This window comes from the organism of the source record quoted next, unplaced genomic scaffold (genome assembly GCF_019419815.1).
Source record: "Pyrus x bretschneideri cultivar Hongxiangsu unplaced genomic scaffold, Pyrus_bretschneideri_v1 Contig46, whole genome shotgun sequence".
In the NCBI taxonomy this organism is placed as follows: domain Eukaryota; kingdom Viridiplantae; phylum Streptophyta; class Magnoliopsida; order Rosales; family Rosaceae; genus Pyrus; species Pyrus x bretschneideri.
Window position 1 is genome coordinate 2,093,963 of NW_025999783.1, and position 27,887 is coordinate 2,121,849.

Consider the following 27,887-nt stretch of genomic DNA (forward strand, 5'->3'; position numbering starts at 1 on the left):
ATGCTGTTTCCAAAGGCTTTTCCCCAAGGTCCAACAAGTAATAGGACAAAACAGCTGACTTGTCTCAACTCTCAAGAGGCTATAAGTGTGTGTTGAAATAGGGTTCTGTGGGGTTCCTTTCCTCTAGTTTTTAAACACATCAAAACAGCAGAGTCCTTTAAATCAACCAATCTATTCATTCCGTTTCTCCGATACCATACATTTTAGAGTAGAGTTCAATTGTAATATATTTTTTATTATCACAATTGTATTCTTTCTTTATTTTAATAAATATTACTATTTGGTCTCATCCCATACATGAACACAAGTAGAATATCCACAACTGGATTCCTCTTTCTTTTCTTTTTTTCTTTCTTTTTTTTCTTTTTTTTTTTTTTTAATTTTTGTGGTGATGGATTATCCATTCACTGGAGTTCTTAATTTCTTACTGGCCTAGAATAATGCTTATATTCAAGAACATGATTACAAATCCAAAGTTTGATCAAACTCAAAAAAGGAAACCAAAAAATAATAATTAAAATCCTCGTTTAGCTTCCAAATTAATGAACAAACTCACAAAGAAACACAAAAACCGCTACTATTTCGCTACAGTCTTCTATATCCCTTTCAAGCTTAGTTACCCTGGAAAGCTACCAACAGATCAAATCTGATGATTCAGATAACAAAACAGGACCCTGACCCCTTCTGGCAACTTTATAAATACTACCTCCAACATTAATATTTCTCTGATTATAATCATTTGGAAAAAGCAGAAAACCCACCATTAGTCCTTACCAATTAATTCAAAGCCTGAACGTGCTGTAGCCTCCTCCTAGACCAGACGATCCATAACTGCCGCCATAGGGTTGTGAGGGTAGTGACGATGATGGGTATGATGGAGCACCTAACTGAGAGTAGGATGACCTCAATCCAGTATCCATCACGCCATAGTTACTTGTAACTGGCTCCTTCCGACTGTTTATAACCTCCTAAAACACACACAAGAAAAGATAACCAAGTGTCTAAAATTTCCAAACCATGAATCACTCCCTATTGAAATTACATATTATTCAATGTTTTTAACTTGCCAAATATTCAACTGCCAGCATGCTAATATGCAATATTTTTTCCCTAATGAAATTTTTTAATACAAATCGGTAAACTACCACCTTCTGTAACTTAAACATGGTAATTCATCTTTCATTATCTCAGAGTCGTAACAGGTCTTTATTAAACAAACAAACAAAAAAGTGTTTGCTTCCGCTCCTTGCCTCCTCCTTGATATTTGAAAAGAAATACTCATTGGTAAGCATACCTGAATCAATTGTTGAGCCATCTGAACCTGTGACGAGGTGCCTTTTATTTCTACAGTAATTTCATCAGGTAGTCCCCTACTCTCTTGCACAGTTAAAATGGCTCCACTACTACGACGAATGAATGCAATATTCGACCCTTCAACCCCAATAATGTCCTCAGCATAAGATAGAGGAATTTGCATTGTTTGTGCAATCTGATTATAGAATGCAACAGATAAAATATTACTACCAAGACTGTATAAATAGAGAACGGAAGTACAAGAATGTAAACAGAATATTCCTCTTTCTACATAGCCCTATTTGCACTTAATTTTTTTTCTTAATGAACAATCAGAGTATAAATGCAGAAATTGACCCACATAACACAGGCCTGATACAATCTGATACACTTTAGTTTTCCAATTAGAGACAAATTTTCCAGGCATCATACATCAAGAAATTTTTCCTCAAATGGACGAGTCAGTAAGTAAGACATACATACAGCCTATGCATATCCTCAGATTTATAGTTATAAACAAGACGCATATTCCTACTGTTGCCAAGTAAATAAAGGTCTAGACAGTAAAGGATCCCCCAGCATCCTTATAAGGAAGCAAAATATACAACACTGTTGACCCCGTAATTTAAATAAAAGTTACAGCAAAGTTAGACCATCCTTGTGTGTATGCATGCTGTGAAGACCCAAATAAACTCATTACAAGGAAGTCTGAAGTTGAGATAAAATGTCACAGTTAGAACAACTAACCTGAGTAACAACAGGAGCACCAGGACGACCAATTCCTGAAGAACGAAGAGAACCAAGATCTTGTCCATAAATAGACCCTTGTCCGTAAATAGAAGTGTCTTGTCCATAAATAGGAGGATCTTTTCCATAAATTGAAGGATCTTTTCCATAAAGTGAAATTCCAGCGGAAGGGAGTTGTGATTCCAATTGAGTTTCACGATCAAGAAACAAAGACTCCCTCTTTGCTGAGAGAGAATAATTAGTGCTAACTCCAGTTTGAGAAGCAGTATGCAGCAATGACTTGTCAGCCCAGGTAGTATCTGGTTGGCGCTCTTGTGAGATTGTCGCATACTAAAGATGCACGATCTAGTAATTAATACACAGCAATACAAAGAAATGAAAATACAGCAGACATCAATGGGAAATAAGCTTACAGTCTTCTCAAAAAGTGGAATAACACTATGATCAACCAAGAACTTCCTCAGGTGAGTCACTACTGCTTCTACAGCTTTGAGAACTTTTAAAGCTTCTCCCTGCAATTCAACAATCCTCTCATCTGCGGCAGCATAGAATGGAACCTCCTCTGCACGAATAAAAAAAAGGTATCGGAGAATGAAGAAAGGAAGAAAGGGAATAGACACTAGTTTCATAAATAAGGATCTGAATACACTGAATAACATGATCAGAGCATTTCTAAAAGGGACAATGAATATGACCAAGGTTTGTTTTTCAAAAATACAGCTAATTAATTTTTTGATGAGTATAAGCATCATGCATTCTGAAGTTAAAGGACTCTAACATGGAAAACGGATCCACAACTCAGATGCAGGAAAGGCAAAGGGAGAAGAGTTTAAAGTCCATGCCATACTAGGAATAATAATATACTTATCTTCACTAGCATGATCACCGAACTTATAAATTACCAACGGAAAAGCTAAGTCGGTATAAGAAGGAGCACAGAAGTAACTCGAAATAAAGAAAACAAATACGGAAACTTAATTATCATTTTAGGTCTAATTTCCAATAAGTAAGCCCTTCGCTCAGTTGTTCATTGTGTAACCAATCTGACCACTTCAGTTATAAATCATAAAAACAGCAATGAAACACACTATCCTTAGAATTGGGGAAAAGGTGATGAAATAGGCAGATATTTTCAACCATTGGTACTTTACTGAATGAAGAAAAGTTGTATCATGTAACAATAAGAACATACCTCCAGACAATACTCGCACAGACGATCCGGTACTCTCTTGTATAGATTTGATTAATGATCCTTGTTTTCCAATTAAATTAATTGCTTGGGTAGATGCTACCAACAACCGGATGGAACAGAATGCAACCCCAGCACCACCAGACCCCTCACTCTCAGATAATCCAGAGACACGTTTGAATATTCTTATTACAGCATCCATTGCAGGGGAAAGAGGTGCCTCTGGCTCTTCCCTTCCAGAGATCAGCACCTAAAAAGAAATGTGTATTAGAAAGATTGTAGCATAGAATGATATCACGATAAACAGTTTCTGGTTCAATGGCCTCACACACTGATAGATCACAAGCAAGTGGAAAGAAGCTTCACGGCCAGTAAGATAGTGATGAACCACTTTGAGATTAAGACTAAAAAGGAAATATAAGATACAGAACCACAGATTGGTTCAAGCATGCAAGAAAAAGGTGATGGGTTGGTAAAGAAGTTGATATACCTTTGTAATGTTGATACCCATGGAAACTTTGTTAGGAAGGTATCAAATCTTATAATTACCAATTAAACAATGCATAAAAACAAAGATTTAGTCTTGTAACTAGATAGTTGTAAAACTTCTCGACAGTTACTCGTCTTATAGTATAGCCCTTACTATGGTTTGAGTGTTTGAATAAAACCACAAGCCCGGTGCAAAAGAGTTCACATTATAATAGGTCATCTTGACATAGCAGAATACCAGATACTTATTGTCATTCCCATCTTATGCCCCACCAACAAATCAAGTGATTGAGTAAAACTCTGAGATGGATGCAAAGGACTTTGCCTAGCAACGAGTCATCTTCAGATAGTAGAAAACTCAACACTGATCAAGTCTCGTTTCAGATTTCAGATTATCTTATATCTTCATGTCTATAAATTCAAGAAAGTTACTGATCTTATGCACATTACTAACACATTGAATGATTGAACAAAACTATAAGCCAGGTGCAATAGCCTTTTCTAAGCAATAACACCTATGAACCAAATGCTAGCATTAAACTAACTTTGCTTTTAGGGTTTCTGTTACACCGTGACAGATTCAACTAAATTCCCAAAATTCAAATTCAAATTTTCAATCTTTACTCTTCCCACCCACTTGTTAGCAACAACAAAGCTTAATTAGAGACCCTGAATTGTCATTGTGCCACAATTAAACAGAGGATAACACAAAGGAAGCTGACAATTACAAACCCTAGGGTTCAACGCAACCATAAAACCAGTTTAAACGCAGCACTTTGGAGCAAATTACGAGAACACGAAAAAGCAAACCCTGGAAAGGAAGAAATCGAGGAAAAACTCACGATGCGATCAGGATTTCCAACGGCGCCGTCGAGGACTCGAATGCGAGCTCGGGTCTCCTCACACATCTTCTTAATGAGCTCGCCTTTGCGGCCGATAATGCTACCGACCTTCAGAACCGGCACAATTAGCCGAAACACACAGTCCCCGGGCCAACCCGGCCATCGTTTATCGGCTACTGAGGTGGCATCGTTGCCGACATTCGTTGCGGTTGTGACAGCCCCGGCGTCCGATACGGGTTCGGGATTTTGGTTCGGATTGTTATCGGTTGTTGTTGGGTCGGACTCGGGCGCTGTAATTGGGGCGGTGGTGATTTCGGATGTGAGTGGTTGTGCGTCGGCTTTCGCAGCCTTGGCGGAGCCGTTCTCGGGGGGTTGGGCGGTGGCCATGCTAGGGTTAGGGTAAAAGGTTTAATTGGACGGTGATGCCTGAAAACGGAAGGGGGTTCTGTTGGTGGTGTTGCAGCTGTGTCTGCAAAACAAAAGAGAGAAATTATTAGGTACCCCGTTTAAAATTTGACATGTATTCACATCAATAAAATAAGAGCATCCTAATGGAAGAAATTTTTTATTGTAATCGGAACGCGGATGGTACATCATGTGTTTTTATATAAATAGTGGGAAATTTTATTTTTTTTAAGTTATTAACTTTTTAACACACATATCCAATCATTTGTATAGTGACACATAGTGTATCATCCTATATTTCAGTCACACTGAAAAATCTCTCTCCTAATGGGAGCTTTTTCCTGCTACTACATTTCAAGCCTTAGTTAAAAAAATTTCATCCCAAAATGAAATTAGATCCAACACTAAGGCTAGCAACTTCCTTTCTTGGGTAGCATAAAATTGGGCTAGATGTAGCTTTAAAAAACAATGAGTCCCATAAAAAGTAGTAATTCATCTGAGCAAAATTCTCACTCTCCCCCCAATTGTGAATACACTTATCCTCTCCTTTTATTCTCTTTTTAATTATTTTTTCTTACATATTTTTTTTGCAATTTGGCTAATTAATTATTGTTTTAAATTCCATAAGAATTAAAATTTCAAATTGATTTAACGTTCATGGGCATTGGTAGGTGAAATTTCCAAATAATTTTTTTCAAAATAGTATGATACTAATTTACAAATTGGTGCTAGGTAAATTGTTGTGTTGTATGTGAAAATCAAATTATTTCAAAAGGCAAAGTGGAGGTTTGTATAACAGATGTGATTGAGATAAGAGAATTTAATCCAACGAACGGTTTATAAGTGATGAAATCTAACTTTGTCATAATTTGAACTATTTTAGGTTGAAAGGTTCCCAAAAAAAATAAATAATAAGATAGCGCATCCAAAATTCAACTTAAGAAAAGTTAACACAACAAAAAAATTATCGCATAATCAAATTGCTACATAAATAAATATATATAGACTCATATAGAGCCCGAAAGAAATATCCCCTCATTGGGAGAGATTCTTTTATAAAGCCTCAAAGATTCCTAGGAACTCTAACATGTGTTATCCACCACTTTTCCAACCCCATATAGAAACCTTCACTGGAACGCTCTTAGTGAATTAAAAATAAATTAAATACTTATAAATAAAATTATTAGTAACCACCCTCCGTCCTCTATAAACACCGATCCCAATTCTCTGCCTCCATAACTTCAACCCTACATGCATGCCACTGATTGCCATGAGAACAAAAAAAAAAAAAAGAAAAAAAAAAGAAAGGGAAGAGTGGACAACCATGGCAACCAAAGATTGGCAAGTGGGGTTGGAGCTATGAAGGTGGATGGCTAAGATTGGTATTTGTCGGGAACTGAGGATGGTTGCTGGGAATTTTAAATATTTAAATCCCTTAACAAATGATGTCCAATTGTGAATGAAAGGTCCACATGCCATATTTCAAATGGGAGTATAATGGACGTGGTAGTTCAGTATTTACCTAATAATTTCTCTTAAAAGACACCGTACCAGTTTTTTTTTTTTTTTTTTTTTTTTTAACAACGATAGTATCTATACTAAGAGGGTGGAGGAGTGAGTTAAGTCTTACAATGGACTTGCCATAATAATGTGGTTCAACTTTGCCTTTCATGAGAATCAAACTTAAAAACTCTCACTTAGAAGTGAAGAAGAATATCAAATATGAATGGCACGTGTTATAGCATGTGATCTCACTCTTTCTAATTCTATGCAAATTGTTGTAGCAAATTTATCCATTGGTGAAAGATAAAGGCAAGGGCAAGGGCCTAAAGTTGCCATAAAAAAACTACTTCATCGGGCCTAGAAGAAGCGGGTAAGTGGTGGACCATGTAAAGCCTGTCCAAGATGCCCATACAACTTATGTCCGACCTTGCACTAGCGGGCAAGCTGACGTCAGTCACGTTGTTTTATTTTTTTGTGTCTGGCATGTGCAATGCATGTGTGAACTTGGCACGTGGCCCAACATTTTTGTTGTCGTGTCTGCTGCAACAGTCCAACAACCACCACAACGTGGCAATTTGTGAGTCGTTGGATTTCTAATGGCCGAAATTTCTGGACCATATAAAATGTTACCGTTATGTCATGTGGAACGTTCTAGTGCATCGGATTTCAAGTGAGTATAAAATCAACGGCCATGATTAATCCAACAGTAAAAAATTTTAAAATTTGAAAAAAAAAATGATTTTCTTTTATTATTATTCTATAAATACCCAAGCATCTTTTTCATTCCCACATCAGAACTCAATATAATTTTTATTACAATCTTCTATATTTGTTTTTCACTTTACAAATCCTTTTGCTACCAAAAAAAATGAGTGAGAAAGCAATTTGGTTGATCGGGGAAGACGTTACTTTGCATGTGGTTTTACATGTATGCTACTCATGACCTGGTCACAGGAATGATATGAGGGTACAACAAATGTGAAAGAAGATTTATGCACAATTTATCAAGCAGATTCAAGGCACATCCCAGACCAAGCAATCTTTGTCAAGTAGGTACAAACATCTACATAAATATTTGAAAGCTTGGCAAGAAGCCCTTGCAAAAGCGGATGGAGTTTATCGAAGTGGCAATAATCTAGCCAATAAGGTAATAACATTTTTTTATTAATAAACTTAAAATGTAATTAACATGTTATTATTTAGACCTTTATGTTGTTTCACAATTTTTATTTCAGTTACTACAAGTACAAATGTCATTCAATCTTGAAAATAAGAAATCATTCACAAGGCACGAATGTTGGAACATTGCAAAGCATACTTCGAAGTACAAAGTTCGGCCTAGTGGTCCACAAGTTGGGTTGAATGAGACTCTCTTTCATGAATCTAGTACTAAATAGTCGCCATTGAAGGCACCATTGGAGACCCCAATTGAATCGCTCACATAAAACCAAGAAGCCCTGAGGCTTATTGGTAAGAAGGTTGCTAAGAAAAGAGTTGCAACAGGGAATTTTCGATTAATGATTACGTTAGTCAAAATTAGTTGACGAATTGGCTCGCCAACATGCACTAAATGTGGAACAAGATAGGTTATTTAACGAGTAAGACAAGGCTAGAGATGAAACAAGGGCAAGAGAACAAGAGTTAAATAGGCAAGAAAAGCAAGAGGAGAAAGATTGAGATATCATGTACCGTTGCCTCGGCATTATGTCTCCTGATTTTCAAAACGTTTTTGGAAAAGCGAAAAAAATGCCATCATGAGTGAAGGTTTTCTAAGGAAGATGAGGGAGTTCCATACGTTTCAAGGGCAAATGAATGTGACATCCCGTCCTGAAATTTAATGTTTTTATTTCCGATAGCAATGAAATTTCTAAAATGCCCATGAGATGCCATGTAAGCCTTCCACGTGGACCTCAATTTTCCTCTCACTTTACCACTCTTATTTTACTACTTTTGAACAATACTTATTTTTTTGAACATGTGGCCACATACGGAACTTAATTCAGAGTTATAACAAACAAGTTATGTTCGAAATTGTGAAAAAAAAAATACCCGAGACGAAATTCAAAACTTGGAACTTTCCTATGCAGCACGCACCAATGCATGAGTCCTATTTGGAACGCTGATGGCGTGTTTACCAAACGGGAATGGAATGGAAAGAAACGAAATCACATTCCTCCCGAAGCATTTCCGCATTTACTAACATTTAGGGAATAAAAAAGTAAGTAGGGCCCACTTAAAATCCGGAATCAAATTCCTTAATCTCTTAGAATCAGATCCCCTAGATGGAGGTGGTATTTGCATTCTGGGGAGAAGGCTCTTCCAGGAATCCAACTTTTATACCTAAACTGCCCTCGTATCTTCTACCTCCCCCTTCACGGTTCTGGATGATTTTGTGCCCAGATGGGCTTCGAAGATTGAAATGGTGGAATGAGTTGTCGTTGGCGAAGAACAGAGTTACAGCCCTTGCGGGTTATGCTGATCTACTTCGCATAGTAAGAGGGGGAGCAAAACGTGGTTGGCGATGAGGAGAATCTTGTGGGTGTAGGGGAAATTATCAATTACCTTTTAGGCACAATTGGGGAAAGCCACCCAATCGATATTCACCGGACACAACGAAAGGCTTTAAATACCCCATTGCCAACTATGTGTCATCACATAAGTTATCAGAACCCAGCAAGGCTTTTGTACAACAAATATCCAATGATAGCACACCAAGTTCCCTGAATGAGGCACTATCTGACGATCGATGGACCAAGGTAATGGAGGAAGAAATGGCTGCACTCCAGAAAAATCAAACGTGAGATTTACTTCCATTTCCCCAAGGAAAGAAAAGAGTTCGGTGTCGATGGGTGTACACCATCAAGTACAAAGCTGATGGGTCCATTGAATGATACAAAGCACGATTGGTGGCCAAGGGATACACCCAGACATATGGTGTTGATTATACAGAGACATTTGCCCTAGTAGCAAAGATTAATACGATAAGAGTATTGCTTTCACTGGCGGCCAACTTAGATTGGCCATTATAGCAATTTGATATGAAAAATACTTTCTTACATGGTAATCTTAAAGAAGTGTATATGGATATTCCACCTAGTTATGCATTGGTTTTACAACCCGGAGTATTGTGCAAGTTGAATAAAGCGTTGTGTGGGTTAAAACAATCACCTCGAGCATGGTTTGGTAGGTTCCAGACGGCTATGAGGAAATATGGGTTCAGGCAGAGCAATTCCGATCATACACTTTCCTTGAAACGTCGAATGGGGAAATTGACGACACTTATCATCTATGTGGACGATATGATTGTTATGGGTGACGACAAAGAGGAAATCTCAAAGCTCAAAGATTACCTAGCAACTGAGTTCAAGATGAAAGATCTTGGTGGTTTGAAATATTTCTTGGGGATAGAAGTAGCTCGATCTAAACAAGGTATATTAGCTGAAACCAGAATGCTTGATTGTAAACTGGCTAACACCCCCATGGTCCAAAATCACCATCTTGCCGTGCACCTTGATCAAGTTCCCACTAATAGAGATCGTTATCAAAGGTTAGTTGGGAGGTTAATTTATTTATCTCGCACCAAGCCTGATATTGCATACGCAGTAAGTGTTGTTAGTCAATTTATGCATTCTCCGAGTGAGGCACATATGGGTGCGGTTGAACGCATCCTACGGTACCTGAAGTCCTCACCGGGTAGAGGCATCATGTTTTCCAAGAATGATCATTCCCGAATAGAGGGTTACAATGATGCAGATTGGGCAAGCAACGTTACCGATCGTCGGTCTACATCTGGTTACTTTACATTTGTGGGAGGAAACTTAGTGACTTGGCGGAGTAAGAAACAGAAAGTGATTGCTTTATCAAGTGCAGAGGCGGAATACAGGGGTATGGCAAAAGGAGTATGTGAACTATTATGACTTTGGAGGTTACTTGTTGAGCTCGGATATCCTTCTAATTCAGCCTCGAATTTATTTTGTGATAATAAAGTAGCTATCGATATCTCACACAACCCAATTCAACATGATCGCACAAAACACGTGGAAGTTGACAAACACTTCATTAAGGAGAAGTTGGATGGGAATATTATTCAATTCCCGTTCGCAAAGTCAGAGGATCAATTGGCGGATATCTTAACTAAAGTTGTTGCAAGTCAAGCGTTCTACAACTCTCTTGTCAAGTTGGGCATGAACGACATTTATGCACCAACTTGAGGAGGAGTGTTGGAGAGTTGACATTTTGTAATTATTTTAGTTACCTATTTGAGTCCATGTAATTAGATCGTAATTAGGTTATTTGATTTTCTTTCCTTGTAAATCACTCTTGTACATTATATATTTTCCTCCTTGGTGAGAAGAATCATATGAGGAAGTTAAACCCCAAAATAAGCCCTAATTAGCATATAGTATGTTTGGCCATTCGCTTTTATGTATATTAAGTTCAAGCAAAATCCATGCTGTCTTTTACATCTCAGAAGCTCACTTCTTTAGGAAGATAGGCAAAATGGGTAGCTGCCCTCGTTTTAGCCTTCAAGTTTCAGACTATCTAGTTATCTTTAAAAAGAATGGGGCCATTGCCTTTGAAATTTAGCACGATCGAGTAGCATTTTCATGGCCACATTCCATTCCAGAAAGGATGCAGTGCTCATCGGTTGTGTCTTTTCTGCACCTACTGTTTGCTGCAAATATACACAAACAGCAGGTTTCTTGTTTTTCTTAGGTACGTACACAGACTATTTTTAGATAAAGGCTAATGGATCTACTAGTTCTATCACTTGGTTATCTCATTGTTTAGAGTTCTATGCTGAAATTGACAAGCGGCTAGTTAATAACATCGTTGAACTTAACTAATCAAGGTTAAGAACTTATACCCTCAATTTGGTAAATGATGGATATACAGTCTCTCTTTTGATGACCAACGAAACAGGAGGATTCGAATAGGTTCTCTTTCGATATTAGAAAGAGAAGTATTGCTAATTGGTTTATATGGCAACTCTTGCCTAATTAATTATATAAAACGAAGCATATATATCTTAGACTGATGAAGTTTATTGTTATTTTTAGGTATATGCGTGGTATAGTGCATATGTGGTTAGACCAATTGGTTTTGGTAGTCTTATATAGTTACACTCATATTTCAGTTTCTCATCTTTTTACACTAAAGTGGTTATTGGTTAGATGAAAAATTTATTGTGCTCTATGGTATAAAATACTCCTAATATTTTAAGTTTTAACCATTAGCTAATCAAGATTTAACGATTAAAAAATTCAAAATATCTAATACTCTATAGTACTGATTAGAATATCACTTTGTAAGAAAAACTCCTGGTGTAATACCGTAAATTGAATGCTATGCTATTACTGATGAAAAGAATACTGGCAATCTAATTGTAACAATGTCAGCGTGTCTATATAATGCAAGGACCATAAGAATCTGTTTTAAATTTGAATATTAGTCTTTTTGATAGAGAAATACTGAACTGAAGTGATATTAGGTAATGAAAAGACTCGTGATCCCGTGATGACTGTGTGCTCCATCTCTTTTTACATCATGTGATGTTGAAGGTAATAATGTGTGAGGATTATTGATTAAAGCAAAAAAAGATAGGATGCAAAAAGTTGGGTTAACTGGATTTTACACCACAAGGTTTGGAGGTCATTTTATAAAAATAAGCTACGAGGTTTTAATTTTAGCATATTACATTATGTTGTTTTTGAATTACACCAATTTAACCTTTCTATCAAATCTCTATCAAATCACCATCTAATTAGTTACTAAATGACATGGAATAGTATGGTCCCGCATTGGAAACACACCTTGATATTCAATTTCACTGTTTGTACTTTATTTTAACTTTTATGAAAGGGGTGTGCTATTCACATCTCTTTTTTCTTCATACACACTCTTTTTATTTGCGGTTATTCGATTGACTGAATTAAAGAATATCAAACGGCAGCAATTAACAAGAGATGTGTGAGAAGTAAAACCTTTTATGAAATTGACGGAGATGTTACATTGGTGTCATTAAAAAATCACATGGTGTAATATGCGAAAATTGAAACCTCGTGGCTCATTTGCAAATAATTCCAAAACCTTGTAGTCCAAAATGTAGTTAACCCAAAATAGTAAATGTGATAATATACGTCATTTATTAGTACTACAATTTAGTAAGGGAAGCGTTATTGGCACTTCAAAAATCTCATTCGACACTCCTCACAAATGTATTTTTCTTTCCTAATATAGAAAGTTTGAAATGTAGAATGAGATTTTTGAAGTACTAATAATAATTTCCTTTAGTAATACTCTTCTTTATTTTGTAAGTGACGGTCTTAAGTTTGACTTATGTAGATAACGAGTTCGATATCAAATTACTGTAGCTAACCAAGTGTGTTTAAGTCTTTCAACCCAGAGAGGGGAGGATCGGAAGGATTATGGGTGTAATAGATTATCCCTTCAAAGAAGAGTATATGCCTCGCACGTGCCTATTGACCAAGAGCTAATCTCGCATAATCTTTTTAATCATATGTTGTTGGATGAACTTGTGTTTATCCGATTTGAAGGGCTGTGGGATCTCCAAGTCACCTTTGTAAAGATATTAAGATAAGGAGGGAGGGAAGTGTGTTCTTTCAGTCATTATCTTGATGAGGATCTTTCTGCATGCAGTACTCGACTTCAGCGCTCAGAAGAGCGTGGACAATGCGCTTGGCCCAGTTGCCCACTTTTCACCCAGTTTATAATTAAATTCTCAAAATTCAAACTATTTTTGAAATGCTTCTCAGAATTCGTATTTTACACTCACTATTTTGAGAAACATTTTAATTACCATTTTACCCTTTGAGAAAATGCAAGAAAAGTAAATATGGACGGCCAGTTTTATTTTAAAACTTCTACCATTACTGTTGATTTTGGTTATGATTGCATGCACGACCACGGAAATTTTGTATTGTTGATTTTGCATATAATAAATATTATACAATTTATATATAAGATATTTCACCCCTAATATTATTAAAAATTTATAATAAAATTTTTAAACTTAGTAATAAGTAATTGAGAACAATATTGTTAATATCGGTGGTAGACCATGATGAGCTTAAAAGTCGATTATGTATCCTCTTTTATATTTACTTCTTTTTTTTGTATTTTTTGTTTTCGTAAAGCGATATTCTAGTTTGAAAATTTTAAATTAAAATCACAAAGCAATATGTAAGCAGGCATTGAACTTAACACAAACATTAAATCCTCCAAGCCATTACTTTGACTCAAACCTAAACTTGCAATTTACAAATAAAGAGAAGATACCAGTAATTTATAGTACTAGTTAGTGTCGGCTTTGAGGGGACCCAGAGGAGCCATTTCGCAGGGCCACAATTGAAGAGGCTCCCCAAAGTTTTTGCTCCCAATAGATATATAATATAATATATAATTTTATCCAATAAACGAAAAAAATCTTTAATTATCATAATTCATAATCCTACTCTTAAGAAGATCGCCAAACAAAGAGAAATTTTATTTGAACCCATATAACTTCTTTTTACACTCAACTTACTTTCTACATCCATATTATTTTTAATTAAAGAATCAATCTCTCTTCAAACCTAAATTTACTACCTAAACTACCCTCACAAACCCATTTCAATATGTAAATTCATCTTTATCCCCATTTAGAAAATAAAATCCCAAATGAGTGAATGAAGAATTAAGATTTTGTCATGGCAACCAATTGTTGTAGATGGATTGATCAGCACCATCAAGGCTGCTAGGCAAGTAGTTGAACCGGTATTTTTGGAATTTTGAATCTTGTGAAATTATGTGGACACCTTAGTGAAACTAAATTTCAATAGAATTTCTCATCACATTTTCTTGAAGGATGGTGGCAATAATTTTTATTTGAGTGATATATGCTGCTTTTACATGCTTACACAGTTAAATTGGAAGCAGAATTGAACCAATTACGAGAAGAGAACTCACACTTTAAACATGTGTTGGTAATGACATGGAAAACATTTCGATGTGTTGAAAGCTTCCCGACTCTTCTTGTTTCTTGTGGTAATATGGCTTGTAATTATTACTCTTACTGATCGGGTTAACATGAAGATAGAGAGGAAACCTTATTAGGTGATGGTAGGGTTTTATGACAGCTCTTAGGATTTTAGTCAGAATGAACGTAGGATAAAAATTGACACACCCCGACCTAGAAAGTCCACTTGGACCCTGAATCGAGCTGTGCTGGCCGACACCTGGAAGGTGACGAAGCCATAAAATGTGATAGAGTGTAGAAAAAGTGAATAAATTTGAATCTAAAAGTGTCAAAGTACCAGAGTGCGCTATGAGTGGGAGCGAACCCATATCACACGCGATGTCAGAGCATAGGTAAGGTACAGTAGTGCGGGTAAGAATCATACCCTCAGAATTATCCATCAATACTAAGATTCGCCACATATTCTTGTCGATACAAACTCAGCAGCTAAAACCTGGAGGGCACCAAACAGAAGGTGTGAGTAAGCAATAAAACCAAACTTCCCAAAGTTATTACCTCTCTAAAAGTAATGCCCCTAATTGTAAAACCCGTATCGTTTTCCATAAGACAGTACAACATATATACATATATCCAAACCATACTAAAAAATGACCAAAACCACGGTTTGCCATCAACTCCACCATACATTAATAAGTAGGCCAAATGAATTAAATCAATACAAAGTGATATATCAGTCAGAGTCATCAAAAATGACGTGTACAACTTATCCATATCTCATCAATCATGGCTAGCATATAAGTCGGAGTCACCTATAGTGACCTGTACGACTTATCCATATCTCATCAATCATGGCTAGCATATAAGTCGGAGTCACCTATATAAGTCGGAGTCACCTATAGTGACCTATACGACTTATCCATATCTCATTAATCCTGGCTAGCATATAAGTCGGAGTCACCTATAGTAACCTGTACGACTTATCCATATCTCATTAATCCTGGCTAGCATATAAGTCGGAGTCACCTATAGTGACCTGTACGACTTATCCATATCTCATCAATCCTGGCTAGCATATAAGTCGGAGTCACCTATAGTGACCTGTACGACTTATCCATATCTCATCAATCATGGCTAGCATATAAGTCGGAGTCACCTATAGTGACCTGTACGACTTATCCATATCTCATCAATCCTGGCTAGCATATAAGTCGGAGTCACCTATAGTGACCTGTACGACTTATCCATATCTCATCAATCTTGGCTAGCCAATAGCTCAATAAGTATACCTGCACACGAGTCGGAACCACCTAAAGTGGTCTGTACGACAGGACTGGGTGTAAATAAATACGCTCAAGTGCTACGATCACGTGAAGACTGGGCGAATAATCGCGGGTCACCTACGAGTCGGAACCACCTAAAGTGGTCTGTACGACAGGACTGTGCACCTACCTTGAATCCAAGGTGAGCGTAAGGTGCGGGAGGTGAACATCACGTGAAGGACTGTGCACTGGCCACGGGCGGGAGCACTAACACCGGGGTGCAGGTTTATGAGCTATACTATGTCTTAACACAATCGTACTCACTACCATCACTAACATCAACATATACTCACCTGAAGCTTACCTGGGTGTCCTGCGTCCACCTTTGCACTTGAAAGCATTCCCAATAATTATATGCAAGTAGTATACATATGGATATACCATGATGCAATCTAAAACTCAACCATGTTGTAGCATTTTCAATTATAAACAATACGGTGTGAAATGTACAATCAATAACGCTCTACTCCCGAACTACTTATTTTCAGGGATAATTATCCATAATAACTCAATTAACACTAATTAACTAACTAATTCACGAAACTAAAACTTGTCTTTATCAATTTCCTTCGCATTACTCAATTTCCCAAATAAGGCTTTTGTCTCAAATATTTTATGGCTGCATCTAACCTCTCGTTAGACTGCCTACGTACCCTAGACAGGGATCAAGCCATTCGTAGTTCATATTGGTACTTCAAGCATTCACAATAATTATATACGAAAGTAATATGCCTAATCAATTTAAAAGTGTCGATAGAACTCTCAACAATATGTACGATAAAAAGGAAAATATGCACTCACCTGGAGTCCACGCTATGATTCTCTAGCGCACGCATCGAGGCGTCCTGAATGATTGGTCCCTGTGACCAATTATCAAATCACATCTCAGAACTCTTATCCGTAGAATATGTAATTCACATAAAACACAACCTCAACGACATTCTAAAATAGTTTGAGACCCATTGTCCACAAGTTAACCGTCGATCTTTGATCGACGGTAGGGTTTACAAACCTGTATAACTTGACCCGAAAGATCCGCATATCAGATTTCCAATCCGCAACTCCCAACGATCCAAAATATGTTTCTACAATAACATATTAAAATTTCATTACAATCCAACGGTCAGATCTCCGCCAATTGCCTAAAACAAGTGGCCGTGAACATTTATTTTACTAACTTACAAATCCAATTCAGGAAGATCCGTAAGTCGGATTCCCGATCCATAAATTCCTATGATCTTTAAATATTACGTATTATAATGTATCCAGTTTTGGTGACGATCCAACGGTCGGATCATCGATTCACATTTTTATCAAGTAACGTATCGTAACGAATTTAGGTTCCAACTATCAACCTACGTCATTCAAATGACAAAACTGAATTCAAGACATTTAACATAGCCTAAAAATAGCATTGGCGGCCCACTGGCCACGCGCCGCCGCGGGTGGCGGTCGGCCGCCCCGACTCGCCGGAAAATCTAACTATTTCCAAAAATTCTCAAACCTCACAGAAATGAAGATCTCAGTGAGTGGAGCAACTTTCATACCTTCCATGAAGTCCAAAAGTGGACGGAAGATGGTCAATTTTGCCCACAAAGCCGACGGATGCCTAAAACTTCCCGACGTCGATTCGTCGTCCACGGTGGTCCAACGGGGTCAAGGTTGGTTGGGTTTTTCTCCTGGGATGATGGGCTACAAAGCCCAAGTGGTGGCATCGGCCATCGCTTTGCCGATTTTCCGGAAAATCGAAAAGGGTGGCCGGAGCACCATTGATTTTCGTCAACTTTCGTGGCCTCAAACTGCCTCATACCATGGTTAATCAAGGTGGTTCTTAGGTGGGTTTTGTAGAGGGGAATGAGAGCTTTAATATGGTGGTTGTGGCATCGAAAAAATCCACCCGAGTTGGCCGGAATCGGCCTTGGAAAATGGATGGTCGTGCATGTCGGGTCACGGTTTTGGGGGAGCTTTCCCATTTTTTTTTTTTCTTTTCTTTTCTTCCTTCTTTTTGATTGGCTGCTAACTTTACTTCTTCTTTCCTCCCTCCATTGGGCTTCCCCCACAAAGTGGGGATTTAATTTAAATAAACATTAAACCTTGAATAACCAATTTCGAACGTCCGTAACTATACCGTTATAATCCGGACTCGCAAACGGCTTTCGCCTCTGCGTTCACATCCACGAGTATTATGAGAATATGTTAAAAGAATAAGTCATACGTCTCTCTAGACGATACTCAACATAAGTCAAAGCCATTGCCTCTAGAGCAATTTATTAAATTCACGCTTTTAAAATAAAATAAAAACGTAAAATTTGGAACGGGTTGTCACAAAAATTGTGTGATGATAGAGTTTAATTATTGAGTGTGGGTTCAGTGATAAATTTTTTACAATTTTATTATCAGTTTCACCTTGTACTTGATAGTAATTATGCAATAGAGTGAAATAGACAATTCACACCTGAATGTTTACTCGTTGTATATATAATTTTGATTCTCAACTGATTGCATGTCTTCTTTGTTATTTCACCTCATAAATTTATTATTGTATTTTTAATAAATTATTTTAAAGAATACTAATCCATAAATATAATATATTTTTTATCATCCTGAAGTATAAAAGAGGAGTTTTTCGAATAGGTAAAAGAAATAATTGGGAGTTAAGATATGAAACTATGAATTATGACTTTATATAAAAATTAATAGACAATGGGTGAGAAAAATGTTCAGTTCAGCTGTGCAAATGCGGGACAAACCTTCCATTTTGTATTTTGTAACACACACACACACACACACACACACACACACATATATATATATAAATACATCTATGGTTTCTTTTGAGAATAAAAAACACAAGATGACAATGATGCATTATCTGGATATTTTGGAAAAATATCTTTGAAAGCATAATTGGAGTCTGGAGTTTGGGAGTCTGGAGAATCAGAGCGAGATCCAAAAAAGCGCCATAAAGAATGAAAATATAGTTGGATATTAGCAACAGTAATTTTCTCTTTTCACCAGTATTTTATTGTTTTTCTTCTTCTTTTTTTTTCTTTTTTTTAGTGTTTCCATTGGGAGGTGAGATTCAACGAACAACATCTTCCTTCAAAATAAGTTTAAAGTATTACTAATTACTAATATCTAGTTTGTGATGCTGTAACATGTTTTTTTTTTTTTTTTTTTTTTTTTTTTTTTTTTTTTTTGCATTCAGTTGCTATATCTCCATTTTAAAAGACAAAAGTTTAAAAGTTATAAATCAGGCGTCAAATCTTTCTTTGGATTGCTTCTTTTGCCGTCAAAGATTTGGTCTGAATGTAACATCCCACATCGCCCAGGGAAGTGGATCCTGTAAGTTTTATATATTCCCATCTCTACCTAGCATGAGGCCTTTTGAGAGCTCACTGGCTTCGGGTTTCATTAGAACTCCGAAGTTAAGCGAGTAGCGCGCGAGAGTAATCCCATGATGGGTAACCCACTGAGAAGTTCTCGTGTGAGTTTCCAGAAACGAAACTGTGAGGGCGTGGTTGGGGCCCAAAGCGGACATTATCGCGCTACGGTGGTGGAGCGGGCTTAGGATGTGGTGGACCCCGAGCCGGGATGTGACAATTTGGTATCATAACCAATCCCTGGTCGGATATGTGCCGACAAGGACGTCGGGCCCCTAAGGGGGGTATATTGTAACATCTCACATCGCCCAGGGGAGTGGATCCTATAAGCCTTATATGTATATTCTCATCTCTACCTAGCACGAGGCCTTTTGAGAGCTCACTGGCTTCGGGTTCCATCGGAACCGAAGTTAAGCAAGTAGCGCGCGAGAGCAATCCCATGATGGGTGACTCACTAGGAAGTTCTCGTGTGAGTTCCCAGAAACAAAACTGTGAGGGCGTGGTCAGGGCCCAAAGCGGACAATATCGTGCTACGGTAGTGGAGCGGGCCTGGAATGTGGTAGACCCCTGGCGGGGATGTGACACTGAATGTGATGGTGCATGAAGAAGGATATAATATATGAGTTAAAATTGCCTTGTAATTCTTACCCTTATGGATTAGAGAGGAACGAAGCCAATTTTAGAGTACTCTAGAGTTATAACTAAGTTCAATTATGACTTTCCATATAGCACGAAGTTATATATGACTCATTTTCATTGTACATTAGAATGAGATTGAATCAAATTTAAATACATTTATAATTTGTAGTGAATTTGAAAAAAAAAACAATTACTTTAAAATTCAAGTGTTATCTTGAAAGTTCCTCATCTAAACACATAGTAAAGTTCAAATTCAAAATTAATTACATTTAATTATTGTCAATTAAAAATAGTCTGAGGACAAAACATATTGTAAAAAAATTAATTTGGTAACGTGAGAAACTTAATCAATACCATAAAAGAAACCATCATTTTGACCACTTAATGAGAAGAAAAACTCAACTTTCTTTTGAACATTAAAGAGATTATAGTTGTACTATCTTATATATCATGCACGTAGTGAGAATGAAGTCGGACACGTTTTAATGAAGTACACGAATACAATCTCGCTCTCAGTTTTGTTTCACTCGTTACAAACTGCCCTTGACACACCACAAGTATATTGGCTGATTGAGGGAGACTAGTGGGTGATTATCTATCTTGTTCTATGGTGCAAATTTTGTGTGATTTGGTTAATTATAATTGGAACACAAGGAATAATGGGATGTGGGTCACAAGATTGTGCAAAAGCCATAACAATTTGATATTGTAATCTTTAAGTTATTGAACCTAATAAGCTCAACGTAGGATTGCCATCGACCGCACACTGAAATTGGCAAAAGTCACCAAACAACAAAAAGGTTGAAATCATTGCGAGAGATCCAGAAACCCACCTTAGTTTTTGATACACGTGACTGTCATCCAAACCCTAAAAACGCAGTCCAGTCAGCCCTAGAAATCTCGACCGCCCAATCAGTAGTCTACACGTCAGCAGATAAGAAAAGGGGTTTTCCATAAAATCTCAAGTCACTTTTGCAGGTGGTATGGGTGGCATACTGAGAATCATCCAAACAAGACATCCATCCATGATTGTCCCATGGCTGAGATTGGATGAGAGTTGAGAATATGTGGATCGCCAATATTTTTCACCACAATATTCTAGTGTTATCTCATTGTTATTTTCATATTTTCTTAAATCCATCAATGCCACTTTTATTATTTGTTTACGTTAATAATTCGAGCTTAAAACTAATATCTCGCTGATTTCACGTCACTTGAGTTGCAGAGCTGTTTTCACATGAATTTCAAACATCTTACATGTTTTTTTTTTCTTCTGTTTTTTGTTATTATTAAATAAATCAAACAAAAACAATGAACATAGTTGAATACAAGTGTGTAGAAGAAGAAAAAAAAATGAGTTTATCAGGTCCCTCCCCTTGAGTTATACTTACTTAAGCTAAGTAACCATACTTCAATTTTGCTCTATGTAAAGTCTTTTTTCTCTATGGGTTACAATCATAATCACAATGAGACATTATAAGCCATTTTAATTTGGAAAAAGAAAAACCATTTCCTTGAAAAAAAACCTTTTTTCATTTGTAGTTTTTAATTTTTGGTTAGGATAAAGAGGAAATATAAGAAAGTTGTATGCAGTCTAATATTCTAGTGGATAGAGTATTGGGTTTCTACCCATGTGTTCCGGGTACAAAACTCTCTTCTCTCTAACTTATTGTAATAGTTTTGAAATCTCCCATTTCCTTTTATAATTGTACAATTAAAAAAAATATAAGGAAGAAATGAGGATGAAGAAGGGTTGTGGGAGAATATGGTAGAAATGTAAATGGAATGGTATACACCATGAAAATAAAAAACAAGAAATGAAAACAATTTATAGTACCGTTTCTTTTCTGGTTTTTTTTTTGCTTTTCACCTTGTATGTTCATTCATGTACAGTGCTCATTCTCCCTTCACATTCTTGATTCACCATCCTTCCATCTACTTTCTTTCTATATAATTGAAGATTGAAAAATGAAAATAAAATTGTTATCGAACGCATAACAGATTTGGTGTCTTCTTTTATGAACATTAGATTTGGTGTTTGATGATGTGTAAAATCTGTAGTAACAGGCTAATATATATAAGTCAGAAATAGAATGTTGGAAACTAATTAGACATTTCATTCTCAAAAGTAATTTTAAAACGGACTTACATTAAGTAGTTAACATTTTTCTGGTATTTTATGCTATTTGTGGATACCTTTTTTTGTTTGTTTTAATCAGCTTGAGAAAATCTTTTTAAGTTGTTCTCAATGGACTTGGATCCCCGCCGGATCCCCTCCGGATCTCCTTCCTGGGATTCTAGTGATCAATGTACACGACTGTTGATAAAAAATTGTGTGATCCTAATTAAATACTTTTTATATTTTTAAAAGTAAAACAATCTCTTTTTAAGTGAAAAATTAAAAAAAAAATTATTACCGCACGATTTTTTATCAACAGTCCGTGTGCGTTATTCCATAGGATCCTATGAAGGGGACCCAGCGAGGATCCAATTTCGTTCTCAATAATTGGGTTGTTGTTGCTCTATTATTATTTAATCATGTATTGAACTTGTGACAATTGGGAATTTTATTAACCCAAAAATTAGTGTGAATTTAATTAATGTGAAAGGGCAACGAAAAGGTATCCTCCTGTTTACTCAAAAAAAAAAAAAAAAAGATTTCCTAACATGAAAGAGGGCAAAATGCAAAAAATGCAAGAGCAAAAGTGAGCAAAATAAAATGATGTTTTTTTTTTTATCAAATGATAGATTTATTAGATTAAATATTAGATTAAAAATTTAATGAGATTCGAACATACATTATGATGCAAGTACAATACTCTTCTTCATTACTATAATAAAATGCTACTTAATAATTTATTTATTTTTTTCCTGAGATACAAGATAAAATGATTGAAATGGTGAAAAGATATTTAGAAAATTAGAGAAAGAAAAGGCAGAAAAAAAGAAAAAGAAAAAATGGTCCCACAGCCAGAACTGCTGAAACTGAGCATTGTCTCTTCCCCTGTCTCATCTCCATCACTCATACATAGGCACTTCCCAGTCTCCCAGTGCCCCTCTGCCTCTGGTCTGTAGAGAGAGAGAGAGAGAGAGAGAGAGAGAGAGAATCAGTGTCTCTTCATATGCCTGTGGTATATTTACAGGCTTCCCAACGGTTCTTTACACCCTTTTATTTGTTCGGTTCGCCCCGTGACCTACTCTGCAAAAAATCCACCTCCTCTCTCTCTCCCCATCTCTCTCTCTCTCTCTCTCTCTCTCCCCTCTTTTGGTGCTGAATTTTCACAGTATATACACAGTCTTCGATTTTCTTTATTGGGTAACTTTCCTTTCTGGGATATATAAATTCCTTTTTCTGCATCAGCCAATACCCAATTTACTCATTCCCTTCGATATAGTTTCAGTCACCTGGGTTTTCTTCTCTCTAGGGTTTTGGGAGACTCTGTTTTTCAAGAGAAAATAGAAAAGTTACTGGGTTTTTTTGAAAAAAAACCCTTCAACATGTGTCCCATCAAATTTTAATTCCTTTGCTCCAATTTTGCAATTCCAGAAAAAACCCTTCTTTCTATTTTGATCACACAAAAGCTGCTTGGCCTTTTCCCACTTTTCATTTCAAACCCAATACCTTTTCTTTCCTCTACTTTTAGGGTTTAGGGTTTTGTACCTTTTGAGTAAAGATTTTGGCTTTTTAGATTTTAGTCCTCCAAACAACTTGAATTCAACAATTCCATGACTTCATCTCCTCTGTTTTGCGTGTTCTTCAGCTGAAGAATCTGAATTTTTGGTTTCTAAATTCTCTGTCTTTGCCTGTTGTTCCTCAGAATCATCAAAAGATGTCTTCGTGCATAAGCGGCGGCGGAAGAACCTATGCGTTCGAGCTTGAAATAATTAAATCGCCGTCCACATCAACCTTCACCTCCACCTCTTCTCCCTCCTCAACTCTCTCGGAATCCTGCAACTCCGGCCTCGCAATTTCGACACGAAAACCTCGTACCCCCAGAAAACGGCCCAACCAAACATACAATGAAGCCGCCGCATTGCTCTCCACAGCGTACCCCAACATCTTCTCCTCCAAAAGTTTCACAAATCCCAGAAAATTCACCAAACCTCACGACTCCTTCTTCGACCAATCCGCGGAGTTGCTCCTGCCGTTCAGAGTCATCGAGGCCGAAAACTCCGGGTTCTTGCTCCACCACCAACACCGGGAAAACCCCAGTTCCCGATTAGAGCCCAAGTCCCTGAACTCGTTCGAGAAGCCGTGCCGGAGTCCGGGGGAATTCGAGTCCCAACCGAATTGCAATTCCGATTCCATGGAGTTGAGTGACGGGTATAATTTCCAAGAGGAAGATTTCGATGCGGAGTCGATTCTCGACGAGGAAATTGAAGAGGGGATTGATAGCATCATGGGAAGTATGAGTGTGAACATGGACTTGGAGGAGGAGTCTAACAATGGCGGAGGTGGGCAAATAAAGAATTCGAATCCAAACCCGAATTCGACTTGGAATTCCTGTTATGGGTACCCAATGGGGCTCGGATTTGGCGGGAAATTTGAGTTCGGGTCGAGAAGAGGAGTGAGGCCGTTGAGGCACGTCGACGAGGGGAACTGGTGGAGTTTTCCCACCGTAGATGTTCTTGAAATCTCGCCCAGATTCAACAAATCTCTATCATCTTCCACCCCGGCTCCGGCAGCGGCCACAGCCAAGAAGAAGAAGAAGAAGAAGGTGGAGAAACTGTCGGTCTTGGAATCGAGAATCACCGCGGAATCGCCTAATGAGGCGAGTCCGATTCCCAAGCCCCCGGCGGAGGAAGAGCCCGGGCTGATGCTGAAGTTGGACTACGACGACGTTTTGAATGCCTGGTCGGACAAAGCGTCGCCGTTTTCGGAGGAAATTCCGGGATCTGATGCGGCGGGGAATGATGTCGCTGTACGTTTCTCATCTCTTGCCGGGGAATCGAATTCCGGGAAAAAACTTAAACCTGTTCAAAGTCTGGAGCTTTTAAAAAAAAATAAAAAATAAAAATCTGCTCCTCTGTTTTTTATGTCAGTCTCGTAAAGTGGGTGCCCTTTATAAAATGAAGTCAGTTTTTTATCGGTCCATTTTTGTTTTGCGCTTTAATTTATTTTTGGTTACCATTTTCGACGTTTCTTAAATCTTCACTCTTAAAATTTAGGTGGTAAAGTTGGTTAAATTATTCTACGCACCTCACTTAATGCTATAATAGTAATCCGTTAAATTTCTTAACTTATATAAAAATAGAAACTTGGGAGCTATAATTAGTAACTTATAAAATAAGTGTTAACAATAGTTTAAGCTCAAATGACGGAAAAGTCACTTGTAATTTTGCCAAGTCGATTGCTTTGCCGTAAGTGCCAAACCATTATTAGTCTAAAACAAAGCATATGTTTAATATTCAATATACCATTAATTACATTTTTTTAATCATAGTATCATTTTTGGGTCTGCATCGTAGAATTCATTATGTTCTTCTTTTTGGACTCAGTCATAATATTTATTATTTTATTGAAGTCGGCATTGGTCATTTTCTGGGTCTATAATCTTTTGCGAAAATACAAAATATGTGAGAATTAAAGAAGTGTCCTTCTCATTTTGTATCTGAATGATTATTTTGTTGATAATTGGGTTTGTTTTGGGCAGGCCAGGTTGGCGCAGATTGATTTATTCTCGGACGTCGGAGGACTGAGGGAAGCTAGCGTGTTGCGCTACAAGGAGAAACGCCGTACTCGCCTCTTCTCTAAGAAGATCAGATACCAAGTTAGAAAAGTCAACGCCGATCAACGACCCAGGATGAAGGTACTTATGTTCTCCTAAAACATTCTTCATCGTTTTTTTTTTCTAACAAATGATAAGATACACACTAATTTATCTAAAATAGAGTAAACTTGACACTCGAATTGATTAATTTTGTTTCAAATTAAATAAGAAATAAATAAAAGGAATTTCAACGAAAAACTCCTGATGCTGTTCATTTTAACGAAAAATCACATTTTTACACTAAAAAGTCAATTCTAGTACTATTTACTTTACCCTTTATTTTTACCTTTTCGTTCAAATTCAAAGTTTTCAAATTCTTTTCATTAGTTTTCTATAAATAAAAGATAAATAAAGATGTCAGGATGGTTGTGATGATTTCCTTTACAACACATTTCTCATGACTAGTATTTATGTTTCCTTCTTTTTTATCCCTCCTATCTTTTTCTCTCATTATTAGTTAGTTGAAGTTGTGAGCAATCCATGTCCGCATTTGGGAAAATTCTTCCATAATACATAGCATCCTTTTATAACAATATGTAATGTTACGAGTATTGAATGATCTAGATTGATTTGGATTATTGCTTTATTGTGGTCCCATGAATCCATATCATCTAATGCTCGTAGCATTTCATGTTACGTTGCATCGAAGTGAAACCCTTGAATTTTGAAGAAAACTTGTGTAAGACATATTATTGGTATAATTGATACTATTGATAATCCAAATTCTGATTGTGGATATTTTGTTAATATGCATGTTAATAAAAACTTACTTAGAGAAGTAACTAATGATCAACGTAAACACCATCTTATTAACAAAAATAGAAATTTAATTGAAAAAAATTTGATCATCTTGATAGAATAAAATGAAGCTTAGTATAATACAAGTGAGATATTCTATTTTAGTCTAATTTGAATTGTGGAAAGAAAGATTCCAATTTGTAGGAGTTCCGTTCTAACTAATATGACTACGCTCACGTATGCAACACAAAACCTCATTTTACTTGTACTTGTTCTCCATCATAGAAAATCTTTTTGTTTCAGGGGCTGAATATTGGTTTTCTTATTCTGTTTCAGGGTCGATTTGTTAGAAGGCCACATTCTAGCACAAATGCTCAAAGACAAAAGGAAATATGACGATTTTCTCTTTGGATCATGGCCATAGGACACACTTTCTGGCCCCTCTTTCTCTCTTTCCCTTTGTTATATTAATTAATTAATTAGTCTCCTATTTTGTTAATTAATTTTTATTTTTATGTTTCTCACACTAGCTAAGAAGCCCAAGAGATGAAGACTACGCTAGTTAATTAAGAAGGGGAGCATGGAGAATCCATCAACTTTTTAGTGTCTAGGTTCTCATTTTCCGTACATGTTTCTCTGTTTTTTTAACTTCTACTCTGGTTCTCAAGTCATGAATAACTTTTGATAGGTAAAAGAGATTTTCTTGTAGGAGGCACAAGTAGCACATAAATGAAGTTATTTTAGTTGAATTTACTGGGGTTGTTCTCTTCTGTATTAAGGTTTCGGTTATATGTGTATTTATATTTTCTTTGAAAAGTTGGATCGCATACCTTTTCATTCCAACTAGATTTACATACGACTCATAATCAATCCTTATAGATGTTGTCCCTTTTGAGGTTGGAGTTACTCTTCATACATGTCATCCGACAGCTTGAACCCTTTTCTATTCGAATGAGAAAATCCTAGCACCCGCCATAAGATTGAAAGATCTAAACATTCCTTTTTCAGAGAGATAAACTACAAATGAATGGGGTCTCACAGAGTCCTTTAGTTCCATTCCAGCCGATTAAGACTTACATGGATAGCTTAATAAAGAAAAGGAGAACGAAGCCCGGAGTTGATAGTTCAATCCACCCATAGAAAAGTAAGAAGGTTTTTGGGACTTGACTCCATGATAAGAGGAGTTGCTCTTCTTATTATTATTTTTAAATATCAACTAGGGTATTATATTCTTGATATGCGTTCAAATTGTCACATCCCGGTTCGGGACGGAACACTTCCCGGCCCCGCTCCACCACCATAGCACGATATTGTCCGCTTTGGGCTTACCATTCCCTCACGGTTTTGTTTTTGGGAACTCACGAGCAACTTCCCAGTGGGTCACCCATCATGGGATTGCTCTAGCCCCCTTCTCGCTTAACTTCGGAGTTCCTACGGAACCCAAAGCCAGTGAGCTCCTAAAAGGTCTCGTGCTAGGTAGGGATGAGAATATATATTTAAGGATCACACCCCTGGGTGATGTGGGATGTCACAATCCACCCCCTTAGGGGCCCGACGTCCTCGTCGGCACACACGCGACTAGGTTTAGGCT

The 27,887-nt window shown here is 37.0% G+C and overlaps 3 protein-coding genes across 5 annotated transcripts; 2 read left to right on the top strand and 1 right to left on the bottom strand.

Annotated features, from left to right (window-relative positions):
- Positions 1 to 428: 428 nt before the first annotated feature.
- LOC103929360 (RNA-binding KH domain-containing protein PEPPER) lies at positions 429 to 5,075 on the bottom strand. Of its 2 annotated transcripts, XM_048567728.1 has the most exons (7): positions 4,561 to 5,075; positions 3,233 to 3,479; positions 2,454 to 2,602; positions 2,041 to 2,370; positions 1,295 to 1,489; positions 775 to 968; positions 429 to 633 (listed from the first exon to the last, which is right to left on the bottom strand). In XM_048567728.1, the coding sequence occupies exons 1-6, from the start codon at positions 4,945 to 4,947 to the stop codon at positions 783 to 785; spliced, it is 1,494 nt and encodes a 497-aa protein (XP_048423685.1). In that variant the 5' UTR covers positions 4,948 to 5,075; the 3' UTR covers positions 429 to 633; positions 775 to 782. The 2 variants fall into 2 exon arrangements, with proteins under 2 accessions (XP_048423685.1, XP_009336826.2); XM_009338551.3 differs by having other exon boundaries at positions 429 to 968; positions 4,561 to 5,074.
- Positions 5,076 to 9,668: 4,593 nt separating this feature from the next.
- LOC125469836 (secreted RxLR effector protein 161-like) lies at positions 9,669 to 10,385 on the top strand. The gene has a single exon (XM_048567788.1). It carries the CDS (start codon positions 9,669 to 9,671, stop codon positions 10,383 to 10,385), a length of 717 nt encoding a protein of 238 aa, XP_048423745.1.
- A 13,171-nt stretch (positions 10,386 to 23,556) lies between these two features.
- On the top strand, positions 23,557 to 27,049 carry LOC103940723 (protein CHLOROPLAST IMPORT APPARATUS 2). 2 transcript variants are annotated; one of them, XM_018645870.2, is made up of 3 exons: positions 23,557 to 24,709; positions 25,442 to 25,597; positions 26,633 to 27,049. In XM_018645870.2, exons 1-3 carry the CDS (start codon positions 23,618 to 23,620, stop codon positions 26,690 to 26,692), a joined length of 1,308 nt encoding a protein of 435 aa, XP_018501386.2. In that variant the 5' UTR covers positions 23,557 to 23,617; the 3' UTR covers positions 26,693 to 27,049. The 2 variants fall into 2 exon arrangements, with proteins under 2 accessions (XP_018501386.2, XP_048423845.1); XM_048567888.1 differs by lacking the exon at positions 26,633 to 27,049 and having other exon boundaries at positions 25,447 to 25,597.
- Positions 27,050 to 27,887: the final 838 nt, after the last annotated feature.